This window comes from Erithacus rubecula (assembly GCF_903797595.1).
Source record: "Erithacus rubecula genome assembly, chromosome: 9".
Taxonomy (NCBI): domain Eukaryota; kingdom Metazoa; phylum Chordata; class Aves; order Passeriformes; family Muscicapidae; genus Erithacus; species Erithacus rubecula.
The window spans coordinates 1297228-1313728 of record NC_136660.1 but is presented as its reverse complement, the minus strand read 5'-3'; the positions used below and the strand labels follow the sequence as shown (position 1 = coordinate 1313728).

At 43.0% G+C, this 16501-nt stretch overlaps 1 protein-coding gene across 9 annotated transcripts in view; it reads right to left on the bottom strand.

Moving 5' to 3' along the window:
• Window positions 1-16501, bottom strand: part of PCDH15 (protocadherin related 15) — a gene marked incomplete at its 3' end in the record, with an annotated part of 626608 nt that overhangs the window by 244875 nt on the left and 365232 nt on the right. For 8 of the 9 annotated variants that reach the window (XM_079312511.1, XM_079312506.1, XM_079312514.1 and 5 more), the window contains one exon: window positions 2342-2460. In XM_079312511.1, coding sequence (XP_079168637.1) covers window positions 2342-2432 — 91 coding nt within the window. In that variant the 5' untranslated portion in view covers window positions 2433-2460. Of the gene's footprint in view, window positions 1-2341; window positions 2461-5607; window positions 5701-16501 lie in introns of those variants that run through there. The other variant, XM_079312509.1, reaches the window with a different exon arrangement.

Below are 16501 nucleotides of genomic sequence, written 5' to 3'. Positions count from 1 at the left end.
TGATTTTTTTATTTATTTGAATTTTTTTATTCTGCTGTTAAGAGAACTACACTGGTTGGAAATGGCAATTGCCAGAAGAACAGATCTTTTCCATGTTATATTTTAGGTTACAAATTCTGTTCCTGCACATTAGAACTCCTCCAGGCCCAGACCTGAACAGAGTTTTCTATTTAGCTGTAAGAAACGTATTTCCAAGCAATTATTCCTGTAAGCATTGCCTCATTAGCTGGGTGCCATTTGCTGAGTCACCAGCCCCCCACCTTGGCTTAAATCCATTTCCAGCTAATTTTTTCTCTGTTACACCAGTGTGAAATTTATCCAAAATGCTTTTAGCTACATTTACCCTTTGCTGAGCACAGTGCAGAGGAGGAAAGCAGTTCAGTTTGTATCAGGGTGTTGCATGTTCCTCAAGAAATAGCATTTCTGAACTGTTCCCCAGAAAAAACAGCAAGAATTTTGGCTACAGGCAGCAAATTTATACTCACTATAACAAAGCTGCCCTGTTCAGGCCATACAGCAGAACATTACCAAGGATAAAATCAAGTGTGGGTTCTGTGATAAATAAATTGACACGAGTCAAGCTAAAAAAAAATCCACCCAAAAATTGTGTTTAGAGCCCTTTGAAGTAAGGGAGTTGCTGTATTTATTCAGGCACAGGATACTGCCATTAAAGAGTGGTGGCCTTTCCCTTCCTGTAAATCACCTGGAAAAAAAGGATTCTGAACAATCTTGGGATAAGGACACACATGAGAATTTGTCATATGAGTACAAAGGAACAGAAATGGAAACCTGAGGGATCCCTTTTTCCCCTTCAGGAGACAGAATTGTTGCTGTCCTGTCTGGGCCATCTGTGTTTTGCATACTTCACCATAAAATCTAACTAGAAATAGTTCCTTAACCAAAAATCCCCTTTTTATTCTCCTCAAAGATGCCTTTTGGGAGAAATGTGATGCTGCTAGCATGAACACTAATAAAAATCCCACTGAAATGTCCTGGTTGGTTTTTTGTATTTTTTCATTTTCCAGCCTCCCCTGAGGGCTCTCCACAATCTCCCACTGTCCCATGATCCTGTTTTGCTTCCCACATTTATTCCCACTGCTCTCCTGTGTCCTCCCACACAGCTAGACATGCCAGAGGCCATCCCACTGCCTCTCCTCCACCCAACCCAGCATTTTCCTCCTCAAACCACCACCACCAAGGTCAGCCTTCAGCAGCCCGATGGCCCCACTCCTCCACTTCAATAAATTATTAAAATCCAGTTAATTGCACCCCAGCACAGAGCAAATATGTGAAATATGAGCAACTCGTCGACTTCAGTGTCAGGAGTGACAGTGATTATGACAGGGTGTAAAAATGGAGAAAATTAAATTAGCTTTCTTGTACATTATGGGCATTAAATATCATGTGGGGTTGGGCTGGGGGATGGAAGGGAGTAAAAGGACATTTGGAGAGCAATTAGGAGAGCAAGAAACACAGACTTTTGACTTGATAGCAAAAAACAAAGCATAATTCAAGCAGGATTGAAGACTTCCCATGAAAGCAAAATTACTTTACTTCCTAACTGACAAAATAGACGTTTCTAAACCAAAATCCAGATGCCAAAGTCATAAATTTGTGCAATTACAGCTCTACCCACATGGTGTGCCATGGATAATGAGCAACTTCATTACAGACATTCAGAAACCACACTGTTTTCACTTATCCCACTCATTATTCCCAAGAGTATTCAGGAACAACTCTGACAGACTTTGCCCTTCAGTGCTGTTAAATTGTTCAAAAGAATAAACCCTAATCAGTTATCCAGGGCTGTAACTTTTAATTACCAGAGATCACTGGCTGGACACATTTCTGGCGTCTTTTAATTAAATTCAACCAAGATCTGAGGAGGAACACGAGCTACTGGTGCCATAGTTTCAGGGTTCCTGAAGTATTGTTTCTCTGGAAAATCCTCACTGTGGATTTTTTCCCAAGTTTCTGGTCATTAACAATTCTCTCAAACTCCAACACACAACTGCTGATTTACAAACAAAGCAAAGTTTACAGTTAAAGCTTTCACAATGAATAAGACAAAACCAATTTTATGCTCGAGCCCAACACTGAATAATCATAACTTTAGATTTTATCTTGCCTGGTAAATCAACAGCTTCAGAAAATGCAATCATCAGTAGAAGCTGAAGCCATGAAACACAAAACACACTCAGACCTTTCTTTCATGTAATCGCTTTTCCTACCAAACTAGTTCTTCAAGTAATAATTCTGGGAGGGGGGAAGAAACATTCCAACGAAATTCCAGAGGCATCCCAGCCCTCCCACAGCTCCATCCCCTCAGCCAAGCCCTTACCTTCATCATTCTGAGCCAGAGCCCATGCCAGGACAGCAGCAAGTGCTGTCCCCAGTGTGAACCATTTCCAGAGACAAAGCTGCTGGATCATTTTCTGTCAAACTTCACTCAAGGCAGAGCTGGAAAAGAGGGATTGGACACATTTATTACTCAACCTGCACAAAGCTGAGCCACTACAAACTCTTTCACAGGTAGCTACATAGGGGATATTCAGTCTCTAAGAGCATGGCATTGTTTCAGGTACAAAAAATAAATAAAATAAGGAAGGAGAAGTCCATTAGCATTAATCAAGATGTGTGTACTCATTAACTCTGTAACTGTGCATGCACAGCCCTCCAGCTCAAGAAAATGCAAGGTTCTGGCTTAAACAAAGCCTGATTTCCATAATCTTCCAGCAATAAAGTATTTATGCTATCCTTCCTGCTTTCAAGCACTTTGGAGAAGCAACTGTAGCAAAGAAATTTCTGATTAAAATGAGGGTTCACTGCAAAAAGCCAGAGTGACTTAGGATTCAAAGGCACTGCCTAGGAAAAATGGGAATGATGCCTGAGGTTGGCCTTCTTTAAGGACACAGGCTTTTGGGTTGTGTCCAGGAAAATGAGAAAAACACCACCAATACCAGATCGAAAAACCCCCCACAACCAACAAAGAAAAATTTAAAAACAAAGAAAAAACAAACAAACAGCAAAAAACCACCAAAAATTAGCAAAACAAACAAAAAAACCCAAAAAGCAAACAAAAAAATAAAGAAACCCCTCAAGAAAAACAAAAACCCAAACCAAAACCCCACAATCCTCTCCCTTCCCCCCTAGACCCCCAAAAGAAACAAAAACCACCCAAACAAACAAAAAAATCCCCAGCTAAAATCCCCAAGACAGGTCTGGTTGAACTCCAGAGCATACCTAGAGTGAGGAACATTAGAAATTTAAAAAAAGCTCTGGTTCATGGTTCCAATAAAAACAATTAGCACAATTCTGCAGCCCAGAACTGAATTATTTTAAAATATCCTTCAAATTAAAAAAGTTTGAGATAAATACAGTGACAGGAGCATGGAATGAAGAGATTTTCAGCAATATAAACCAAGTTATTGTATAAAAAACGAGCTGCATTTATTAAAAATCAAGCAAACTTGTAAAGAATTGTATGCCATGAGTTTTCAAGGAAAACTTGTGGGTTTTTTTTCCACAGGAGAAGAAGAGCTAGTAGGGAATTGTAATAACCCAGACTGAGTGGCCCATATTTACTCAAGTATTTAAAGATCCTAGGTGGTTCACAATATGTATTAAATATATGTATATATATTTAGTTTGCTTGCAGGACAGTTCACATGGGTGGAATCTCCAGGAAATCAGAGGTTTTTGCCAAATTCAGTGATTCTACCCTGTGATTTATGAGGCTCTCTCACACCCAGCACAGCTCCTTTTCTCTTTGTAAAAGCCATGGATTGCAGGTGACTTCATTGGATTTTAATACCAATATTCTGAAGAAATAAAGGGCAGCAGAAAAATAATTTCAAATTCTACACCCCCTATGTTGCTCTGCTTCTCATCTGGGTGTTAAGAGTGGAAAGAGACTTTTCCAATCTCCACCTCTCCTCAGGTTGGACACTTCCCAACCCATCCAGCAGCAGGCTGCAACAGGCAGCAATTCCAGGTAGAACTTCAAGTGAAATCCCAGCACAGATATCATGGGACTGTTCTTTTCCATTTCAGAGCAGTTTTTGTCTTGACAGAGAAGCTCCAGGTCACAGAACCCAGGAATTCAAGCCATGTGAAGAACATTCCTTCCTCCTCTCTCCTCCTTCTCTTTCCTTGCCCTTCTACAGCTATTTCTGTCCAAACTCCAGCAGGGAATTGTGGAGTCACAGAATTCTTAAGGTTGGAAAAGACCATTCAGGTCATTAAGTCCAACCAGCACCACCATGGTCATCACTAACCCATGTCCTCAAATGCCACATCCACACATGCCACCACTGCCCTTTGCAAACCTTTCCATGAAGAACCTTTCCCTAATATCCACTCCAACCTTCCCCCAGCTCATCTTGAGGCTGTTTCCTCTCATCCTCTCACCTATTCCCTGGGAGAAGAGGCCCAACTCCCCTCTCCTCACTATCAGCTTCTTTCAGGGAAGTGCAGGGAGCAACCTCAGAGAGGAGAGAGAAACCCCAACAGCTCAAATTTGTGACAGAGAAGGAAATTAGAGACAGCTCCAAGAATGCCAAGCTCTTCCCAACACAGCTATTATCCCCATGTGAGAGGAGACCAGAATTACTCAAAACAGCCTTTTCCCTCCCTTCTCCTTCCCAAAATGCTCATTTAGTAACTGTCATCCCAACTTCCACTTAACCCATTCCAAAGTCATTCTGGAATTTGCAACAGCACCTTCAGAAAAAAAAAAAAAAACAAAATTACTTTAAAAAGATATATTCTTGCTGGCTACCTGGAAATCGAGGCTGTTTCCACATTATCCAAACAGATTCCAATTGGTCATCATCATCAAACCTCCTGGGAATTTTGGGGATGGGAACTTTTCACTATTTCACCACTACTTCCTCCCCTGTTAACAAAAGTTCCCAAAGAAACTGGGCTCAGCTGCTTGTCCACTTTAAGAAGTGTTATTCCATTAGGTGATTTTAATTGCCTCCAATCTTTTACACCTCAAATTCCAGAATACAGAAGTTCAGGAAACTCTTGGTGCCTTCAGGTCAGTCTTAGGAATATCCCATCCAAACACAGATTTTAGGTGTTACCAGACCTAAAAAGAAGTGCAAAAACTCACTTCTGAGCCCTCTGATATTTGATTTTACAACCTTGAAAAACAAAATAAATCCATCTCTCCAATCACAATGTTCTATTTTAGAAAGTTATTCAGAGCTCAGCTGACACCCTTGAGTGGAGTCTGCTCCTGAGAGATTTTTAGGATGGAATCTTGACAGATTTATTTTTGATTTTGATGAAATGTCAAGTTAAACCACAAGGATAGCAATACTGCTGCTCCCAGAATAAGTAGCACTCTATGCAACTGAACTACAACAGAAAAAAAATCCTGTTTTTTTCCTTCAATTTTTACCAGAAAAAACCCGTCAAACAAAAAAAAAAACACACCCCCCCTCAAAAAACCCCCCACCAAAACAACAACAACAACAACAAAAAACCCTAAACAAACAAACCCACCAAAAGCCAGGAGTATAAAGCACAGAAAATGAGACCATTAAGTTCAAATGATTCTGCTAACTTGGAAATAGCTCAGAACAAATCACAATTTACCACAAAGTGCCAAAAGGTTGACAGCCTCTAAGAAATAAGGTTGAACTCCAGACAGGGCAAGGAACAATTATAAATTGATGACAGCAGAAAGATCTGCAAAGTAAAAGCACACAAAATGTCCAAGAGACTCAGTATTTTCCTGAAAAATATTCTAATTTTAAATTTTAAGAGGTGATAAAGGTAAATTAAAAACAAAACCAATCTAAATATAAGTTATTACATCCAAGCACTTTGAATATATTTGAAGGAACAATAATATGGCAGTAACTTTCAATAATTGTTTACTTTTAGATCTGATGTCATTACAGGATTTAAAACTTTGCACTCATTCCCTCTGTCCTGCCCCTCCATCCCTTGTCCCCAGTCCCTCTCCAGCTCTCCTGGAGCCCCTTTAGGCTCCCGCAGGGGCTCTGAGTTCTCCGTGGAGCCTTCTATTCCCCAGGTGAGCACCTCCAGCTCTCCCAGCCTGGCTCCAGAGCAGAGGGGCTCCAGCCCTGGAGCATCTCCATGGCTCCTCTGGATTCACTCCAGCAGCTGCACATCATTCTTGACTACTTGAAAGAATTCAATGGGGAAAAAAAAAAAAAGAAAGGCTAAATTTTGGGCCATGTTAGTGGCTACATATTAGTGGTACCACATATTATTGGCTGGCTTCTTTTCTCTTCTGCCTTTACTCAGAGTCAGGATTGAAACTCAAGAGATGGATTTTCTTGTTCTGACTTGGTTGTTTATTGTCTTGGGTTGCAATACAGAATGTGGCCAGAAATGTGTATTCTATCACCATCTGTTGAAGTGGGTGGGGCAGTGACCCTGATCTCCTGGCACATATTATCTGCTAATGGGCCATCTTTAAACCAGCTGGGACAATCATCTTTATCTTTTCCACAACCCATCCTCCCTCCAGGAGATATCATCTGCTGCTGGGACATTGAGTCCCAGTGCATGATTGATAAAATTACATCATCCCACTGGGAGATGCTCCAGCCAGGGGGAGGAGCCAAGCCTTTCCTACCTAGAGAAAAACTGATATTTTAGACAGCAAGGTACCTTCTTTCCACTGGATTCCAGAGAAAAGCTGGACCTTTCCACATCATCCCTGGACCTTCAGAGGAAAACTGCACCTTCTACAGGAGCACTGCTCCAACTGAACCACATCTGCCACTGCAGGAGGATGCAGCCACCATTGAATGGGACTGCTGCCAACACCCTGACTGACTGATGGGGTGTCAGCTTGGATTCTGACTCTGTCAGTATTTTAGGACTGTTCTTTGTAATACTGTATTTCTATTTTAATTTTCCTAGTAAGGAACTGTTATTCCTAATTCCCATATTTTTGCCTGAGAGCCCCTTAATTTCAAAATTATAATAATTTGGAGGGAGGGACTTTACATTCTCCATTTCAAAGAGAAGTTTCTGCCTTTATTGGCAGATACCTGTCCTTCAAACCAAGACATTTATTAATTATTATCTAAAGTACAGAGAGTTCTGCAATACTTTCAGCTAACAAGCCAAATGTGAGAAAATGGAGGTAGATTTAGCTAGTTACAAGGTCTTTTAAAGGCCAACTATTCAATTAAAAACTAACATCTATATTATTTATACTTTTGACCCAATAACCAAACACCTGTGACCTGCACTGCAGTACTAAATATCCAATTAAAAAAGTACCACTTCAAACTAAGAAGGAGGAACAAGAAGGAAGACCCAGGAACTTTCATCTTGTTCTGTATCTATTACTGTATCCTAAATTCCAAGCTTTTCACCATGTGATATTACACACTTCTATTCTGACTACACACCAGTGATTCTAACTCTATCACTCAAATTCAGAAGCCTTCTCTAAGGCCTCAAATCAAAAGCAGTGTTCTTTTGAAGTCAAAAACTGAGAAACTGCTGTGGCTGGCCAAGTAACTCAGCATTTAGAAAGGAATGAAATACTCGTTTATCTGTGCTATTATTTCACAACAAGCCTGAACTCCTTCAAGTGTCAAGAGTGCCCCATTTTGCTTAATGGGAATGCTCTTTGCACCCTACAATTGTGATAAATCTTTAAAAGTATTTATTTTCTAAAGGTTGATACAACTGAATTGTTTTAACACAGCAAAAATTGTAGTGGGCTGATTTTTTATACAGTTCATCCTTATTACTGATCAGCTGAACTCTCCTAAAGTTTGTAGATATAAAACAGGGAGTGCAAATTCTTATTCTGGAGAACTGTTGCCATAATAAATCAGAAATGCCACTAAAAGAGCAGGAAAATACCTCTTACAGAAGCCAAAAAGGAGGAAAATTTGCTTTAGAGTCTGACAGTTCTCCTTGGTTAAAACTCCAGTTAATTAAAAATTGTGCCCCAAATGCTTTTGTCACCCAAACAATTCTGTTGAAGCGCCAGCACGAGCAAAAAGCTTCTAAAAGATGATTTAACCACAGAACAGACACACACAAAAGAACTCACAAACTCTTGTTTTGTCTCACAATGCTGTTCAACACTCAAGTCTCCTCACATGGTATGGAATTCATAACCATGAATTCCATGAAATACCTCTGGGGGTTACTTCTGATGAGCAAGTCCTGACCCCCTCTTACTGGGGGTGAACATCCAGAGCACATCTGCTGGAAGACACCCTCACCTGAGGCTTAACCACAAAACCAAACCTAATTCCAGCTCAGGGATCACCTCTGATAGCTCAGGACATCCTGGGAAGATGAATCTGACCCCACAAGCTCCCTCCCATACCCAGGCTCTGAGCCCCTCTCATGCTGGGGCACATCTGCTGAAAAACACCCTCACCTGGGGCTTAAACAGAAAAGCAAACTTTAATTCTGGCTCAGCAATCACCAAAGGTAGCTTGGGAAATCCTGAAAAGGTGAGTATCAGCCCACAGCCTCTCTCCCAAGCCCAGTCTCAGATCCCATCTCACAGCCCCCTCCAGCCAGGGAAAGAAAAACTTCACCTTGGAGTCAAAACCAGTTCTGGCTCTGATTCAGCTGCAAGTGTGACTAACTCTGTTTGCTGAAGTCAAATATCTGCTTAAATGCTTTCCTGAAGAATTATTCAAGCATAAGCAAATATTTGGCTGTGCTAGTGCTACAGTGAATAATTTACAGTGCAAATCCACCTCTTTCTCCGGCTTTGCAGGTTCCAAAAATCCAAACACTACTCCAGCTTTTATTTCACCAACACTTCTTGAGCAATTAATACATGAGTATTTCAGCCTATGGACTCTTGGATTTACTCAATCCTATTAAAGTGCTCTCATGATCTGGGACTGGCACAGTTGAGTTGGATTTTATCATCCTCTTCTCCCTGGATAAGACCTTTCAGGAACGTGAAGATTTTTAAGATGAAAATTCAAGATCAAACCTCAATTCCCTTCTCCCAGCTGCTGGGTCTGTTCCACATAAAAAAAAAAAACACATTAAAAAAGTGGGACACTGATGCTGCATCTGTCCCTTGTCCTTGTGTTTTCAAGCTCTTGAGTTTTTACCCTCAATTGGAGGCAGCATTTTTTTGAAAGCAAAGACACAAGGAAAAAACAAGGAAAAAACAAGGAAAAAACAATGACCATTTATATGATGATCTGAAGTCAAATTTCACCAGCAATTTGAAATTCCTCAGCATTTTCTCTGTATCTACATTCAAGTAATTCATCTTCAAATATTCCTGCTTGCCCCCATTCTTCTAGGGACTACTGGTTTTGTTCCTTTCCTTGCCCCACTCTTAAATCCTGTTTTTTTTCTGTGCCTTTCTTGTAGAAATTACTCTCTAGGAGTCGATGAGATGCCACTACAAGGCCAAAGTAAAGCCTCAGTAACAGCTCAAAAAAGTAATGTCAAACTTCAGTGAGAACACCACAGCTGCCCCAGGCCTGGCTGGGAAAGATGCAATGTAAAAGTTAATTGCAAAGCCGCTTTTTATTGCGGAAATCTCTAAGTTTATTTCAGTTTTGCACCCCCCCAAACCAGCTATTTTCCAGTTTTCATCAATTATAAAGTTGTTTATTTTCCATCTTTATGGACCAGTGGTAGCCAGAGAATGCCAGAATGGTTTGGGCTGGAAGGGACCTTAAAGCTCATCTCATTCCAACCTCTGCTGTGGGTAGGGAAACTCTCCAGACACTCCAGGAGTACTTTTCTTCCCTCCTGCCAGCAGAACATCCTATGGATGATAATTTAAAAGGATTAAAATATTTAATGCTGCTGATTCCCACTGAGCAAAGAAGACTGATATATAGATGGAAGGTTTGCACAGAGAAAACTCAACTGAGCTCACAAAAATAGAAAAAAAGCTTTCTGGAATAACTTAGGAAGGGAGATATAAGCATTTTTGTTTCCTGCTTCCATCACTAGTGGTGATTAATGTCCTGTCTTTTCAACAAGGAAAGCTGCTATTGGATGGATTAACAGGATTACATCTCTTTCATTGTTCTTTCCTGTCCACAAACCCCATTTTTTCATGCATTATGAATTATTTTATTCTTGTTTCCAACCCCTCTGTACGGTTATAAAAGACAAACCTATAAAATATTGTTTTCACATAAGGTTTTCAGTCACAAAAGAAGCTGCTTGGCTGGGACACTGTTCATTTGGCACTCCTGCTGTGCAGATGGTACCTCCAGAAAGAAAAGAGAGCAAAGATATCCTAAACTTGATATAAGAGCCAGGAGACTTCAGCTGAAAATTGACATTAACATAAAAAGATTAAAAGCAATACAACCCATATTAGGCAGGAGTAGCTCGGTTTGTTCCTCAATAACCTTTGTTTTCACAAAATATGCACAGAGAGTTAAAGTTAAAAGTGTTGATAATGAAAATATCATTAAATAGAAAAGTCCAAAGATCAGTTTTATTGCTTTTACTGCGAGAGTGTTGGATTCCATCCCAAATACTTCTCCATCTCCCCTTTGCCAGAGCAGTTTCTCTCCAAGGATCCTGAGATTATGTAACACAGAGGAGAGAATCCAAGGGGTAAAATCCCTTTGACATCAGGATATATTTTGTCAAGAGCCCTTCTGAGTGCTCCCTGCAGGACACCAGGAACTGTCTCCACATTTTATGGCTGAAAAAGTGACTGGTGTTTTAAAAACAGAAACATCCCAAACTAAACCTGGACAACAAACACGACCCAGATTAATTAAATTTAATTGGATTTAAGTTAAGTGCATTCATTTATTGAAGAAAATGACATTTTTCAAGTAGAATTTATACATTTCTTCCTCCCTTATCCGAGAGGATTTTATTTAAATTTCATAAAAATAAATACACTAAACTGTCAGTTTTTTAGAAATGAGTGTTTCTGCTTGCCTGTAGTCACTACATCAGGAGTAGTGCTAAAAACACCCTAGAGTAGTGGCAGGAGCTGTGTTTGAGTAGCTCACTGCATGACATATCAGAATTAACATGTGCACACCCCTGAGCAGAGATTTCATCCAGCCACTCCCAAAAGCATTTGAAGATTTTGGTACTGGAGATTACCAGGCCACAAGTTAGGCCACATGCCAAACAGTAAAGCTGGGTAAACCAAAGAGCTGCCATAAGTCTGCACCAGGATTCAAATGTCCCCTAAAAAACAAATGTACATCCCATTATTGCACAGGAGCCAGCCTGCCTTCCTCCACACCTTTGGGACACTCCCAATAAATCCCAAACATTCCTTCTGCCACCAGTGCCCACCTGCTATTAACCCCCAGTAATCCAGGCACACTCCCCTTGTGACTTTTACCCTCCAGGGACCAGGCTCCTCAGCAGAGCCCAGCCTAAATTAAGTAATTTCACAGAAATTCGGGTTTCTCTTCTAGAAAAGAGCTGTGCATTACCAGTGACCACATTCTGCACTTAAATCACAGATTATTTATTTAACCCCTGAACCACATACACAAGGAGCCTTCAATACAAACAACCTCAGATATCCAGCCTGGTTTATTTAGACCCCCCCTCTCACCTCATCAGTTTTCTTGAGAAGCGTCCTCAGCCTGGACAGCTGGATTGGAGTCTGTTAATGGAGTCCTAGGCCAGATTTTCATTATGCCCTTCTGCTCTCCAAGATTTCCCTGATCTGACACCACATCTCTCAAGCCTCAAGCACACTTTCACTCCTCTGCTCCATGATTTTCCTTCCCAGTATTTTTTGGGGATCTTACCCTTAAAAATCCCTCTTGTCGCTTCTTAATAGGCATTGAACATAAATGAGGCAATTACATGTTTTGATTATGCTTGGATTGATTTCTAAGCTTGTTGACCAGGAGGAAAAGGAAGCACTTAAATCTTTACTCACATTCTGACATTTTCAAGTTGGAATCACTTCCCTCTCTTCACTGTCCCAGAGCAGCTGTGGCAGCCCCTGCATCTCTGGAAGTGTCCAAGGCCAGACTGGAGCTTGCTGGGATAGTGGAAGGTGTCCCTGCCCATGACAGGGGGTGGGATTAAATGGGCTTTAACCAACCCAAACCATTCTATGATTCTATGATTTATCCATCTCCATTTAACCATTTCACCTTCTGAATCTCCTCATCCCTCCAGCTGCTTTTCAGCCCTCTGGCAGTCACTTAAATCCATCTCCTGAACCTTTGTTTCTCCATCCTCACACCTCAGCGCTGATCATCAACCCCCAACACTCAGCATTTGACTTCCTGGATTTTTTGGATCCCTGCTTTCCTTAAAATACAGAACACCCAGGGCTCTCATCACCCAGGATGGCTATGCCAAGACACTTGGCCTCCCAAGCAAATCCTCTTCTAGCCTTCCAGACTCTCAGAAGTGCTTCTGCCTACTGCTGAATGCAGCAACTGATGTGGCATTCCCAGCTTCTGTTGTTCTGCTGGATCTGTGGGTTATTCACGTGCTCAGAGCTGGGGTGTGCAGGCTGTGCCCATGTGCTGGGACACCAGGATGGGCACAGGGCACTCATCCACAGACAGCTGTCACTAAGTGCCTACCAGAGCTGCTGGGGATGGATTCAAGCACCCACATGTGGGTTTGATATACGCTCAAGTATCTCCTTGGTCAAATATCCAGCAAGAAATGGCTCCAGAGGAACAGAAGAGAGATAAAGGTGGGATCTTACAATATATTTTTGAGAGAAGAAAATTACAGAGATGACTCTAGAAGCTCAAGCACAGGGATTGTAAAATTGCTCCTGGCTGCTACAGGGAACCACTGTTTCCAGGCTGGAGGTAGGCTACACATGCCAGAGATTAAAGGTATAGAAATGGCTGGGTTGGCAGAGACCATGTAAATCCTCTCATCCATCCCCCTATCCACAGGAAAGGACAATTATTCCACCATGCTCAGGCCCTGCTGAGCTCAGCCAACTCAGCCCATAAAATTAATCTCTTCAACTCAGTCCTGGGTGTGAATCCCAGAATGGTTTGGGTTGGACCTTAAAGCCCACCCAGTACCACACCCTGCCCTGGGCAGGGACACCTTCCACTGTCCCAGGCTGCTCCAAGCCCCATCCAGCCTGGCCTTGGACACTGCCAGGGATCCAGGGGCAGCCACAGCTGCTCTGGGCACCCTGTGCCAGGGCCTTACCACCCTCGCAGGAACAATTCCCTCCCAATATCCCATCCATCCCTGCCCTCTGGCACTGGGAAGCCATTCGCCCTTGTCCTACCACTCCAGGCCCTGGCCCAAAATCTCTCTCCATCTCTCCTGTAGCCCCTTCAGGCACTGGGAGGCCACAGTTTGGTCACCTTGAAGCTTCTCCTGTCCAGGCTGAACAATCCTAACCCTCCCAGCAGAGCTGCTCCATCCCTCTGACCATCCTGGAGCCTCCTCTGGACTCTCTCCAGCAGCTCCAGGTCCCTCCTGTGCTGGTTCCAGGGCTGGGGCAGCTCTGCAGGTGGGGTCTCACCTGGGCACAGGGGCAGAATCCCCCCCTGCCCTGCTGCCCACACTGGGGGCTCAGCACAGGATTGGGTTAAGAAGTAGGGAAATCCAGAAAAAAGCACTGCACCTCACTCCAGTGTTGTGCAACAGAGACAATTCCACATCATCACCAGCAAACTTTGAGGTGGAGGGAACAGCCACAACAAGAACCTCAATTGTGCATTTCAAATTACTCCAGCAAATTTCCCGACAGTAAATTGAGCACGTCCCCTGGAATGGGTTAAGATGTTTTGTTGCACATGAAACATGTCATTGTTTATTTTTGATACTTTACTCATAGTGCCTGTGTTGGTGGCTACTCCAAAAGATCAGCAAAAATGGGTTTACTAATGTTTATATTTATGAAACTATTAAGATATGCAAGTAGCAGTAGGATCCATTAAAGAAATCCAGGAATACCACCAACACCAGAGCTTAACAGCCCAGCAATAACACATCACTCAAATGTATGTTTTAGAAGTGGGCTATTCTCAAATTTCAAAAGCTGTCAAAGTAAATAAGATTGTTTCACCAATTTCCTGTAACATCTCATAAAGGAAAAAAAACCAACGTTGTTTTCTGACAGTCTTTAAATGAACAGCACCCTTACACCTACACAAGGTCACAAGTTTGTCTCTAAGGCCAGCTGTGGGAGAATGGACGAAAGAAAACAAGGAAATGCACTCAAAGATGCAGAGATCACTCAAGGAATGGACAGTCTGTACACATCCACAGGCTCCTGAGAACATTCTCCCCCTCTTTCACTCACTTTTCATCATCCTACTTGATATTTTTGTTGGTACTGAGCTGACATTTCCATGAATTCCATTAAAACCTGGTGTTTTGAAGACATTAGGTTGAGCTGGTAAAGTTGAATGGAACTGGCTGGAAACAGCCAGCACAGCGTGGACACTCAGTGACCTCTCATGGCACATCAGTGAGGCACCACATTCCTGCCAGGGCATTATCACAGGTTCAGGCTTCAGAGCTGAACATCTGAAGCTCCAAAAGAAACTTGGGTAAGGACCTGCAATGCCAGGATGGGGCAGAATGCCTTTAAACTGCCAGAGGGCAGGGATGGATGGGATACTGGGAAGGAATTGTTCCTGCGAGGGTGGGCAGCCCTGGCACAGGGTGCCCAGAGCAGGCTGCCCCTGGATCCCTGGCAGTGCCCAAGGCCAGGCTGGATGGGGCTGGAGCAGCCTGGGACAGTGGAAGGTGTCCCTGCCCATGGCAGGGGTGGGAATGGATGGGCTTTAAGCTCCCTTCCAACCCAAACCATCCTGGGATCCTGTGAGAATAAACCAAGCTTCACAAATGAGGGAAGAGATCTCTTTTACCTGCAGCAGTATAAACAAGCCCAAGGTTCAGCAGCAGAGATGCAAGGACAAAAATCCTTCACAATCAGACAAGAATACAGAGGAGAGGGTACCCAAGGCATTCAGGTGGAAGAAAAACACAGAAGACAAAGCTCATGCTGGGCAGTTGAGCCATGGCTTTCCTTTTCCGTGGAAAAGTGAGCAATGCCAATTAATCTTCGGAAGCTGCTCTGTCCACAGCACTTCAAGAGGGAATTTTACCACAGGGGTGAACCTGAGAGATGCCAGCGTGACTGTTAATGGCACCAAACAGCAGCTGCTGACACCCAGCACAGATTCCTGTTCACTGCTGAAGTCAGGGAGGGGATCAGACTTGGACGTCATGATTATTCCTACAGGAGAGAGGATGGAGCTCTGGACATGATCCTGAGACAGCTCCTTTGAAAAAGGGGAAGAGGCATTCCTGCAAATTGCAGCAGACAGGTAACTACAGGTAAGCAGTGATGTGTCCCCTCCTGGGGCTTTGTCCACAGTGTCCTGAGGCTCCCAGGATGGGGAGGGACAAAAAAGACCCACAGCAAGAACATAACAATAGGATTACAAGAAACATTCATTCTAAAGATGAAATGAGAAGATAAAATTAGTTTTCATTCAGTGTCAGAAGAGATGTCTTTCAACCCAGGCACGTGTTCCATGGGATTGGCAGGCCTGAGATTAGGGGTACTTGGTTGGCTGTCCAAAATAAGAGGCTGAACTGGGGGAAACACCATTTTAGTGCAATTCAGTTTTAAAAACAAGAGAAAAGTACGAGCTAAGAGGCCAGATGAGCTGGCCCACGCACTCTACTACTGCTGGATGAGGAGGGGAAGGTGTCAGAGGATGGAATTAAGTGCCAGGTGAAAGTCTGCCAGCTCCAGAGTTCAGCCCTGGCTACAAACAGAGTTGTCAGCAGCTCTGTGAGCATCTCAATGCATTTAGTACCTGGGCAGCTTGGGAGAGGAGTCTTCATTTGGATAAAAAGGCACGCTGGGACAAATAAGATATTCATGTATGCAGAGAGGGATTGGGAATTTGTCAGCTTTTCATCTATTTTCCCCTCAGAGGAGGCGGCACAGGGAGTGGCTGTGGGTACCAAGCTGAAGTAAACAAAATGCTGGGGAACATTAGGAGGGAGAGGAAGAGGCCTGAATTAGAATGACATTATGTAGGACAATAGAAAATCCCTGGAGCATTAAAGGGTTTGCTGCCATCACTTCAAAAAAGAGACACCCGAGAAGGACAAGGGCTCAGGAAGGACACTGGGGGACCTTGCACTCCTCTGTCAAACTCAAGAAACCCCAAAAAATCCAACCCTACCTCAGAAATCAGACTGGATTGGACTGGAAGGGACATTAAAGCCCACCCAGTACCACCTCCCACTATTCCAGGCTGCTCCAAGCCCCATCCAGCCTGGCCTTGGATACTGCCAGGGATCCAGGGGCAGCCACAGATGCTCTTGCCACCCTGTGCCAGGGCCTGCCCACCCTCCCAGGGACAATTCCTTCCCAATATCCCATCCATCCCTGCCCTCTGGCAGTTTAAAACATGAAAAGGAAAATTCCCAAGGATTACTTGCTGCAAGAAAGAGACATTACAGACATCAACTGAAATCTTGATCAGCAAAGCTGCTTTAGCAACAATTTTTTTCCCATGACACTGTAATTTTTCTG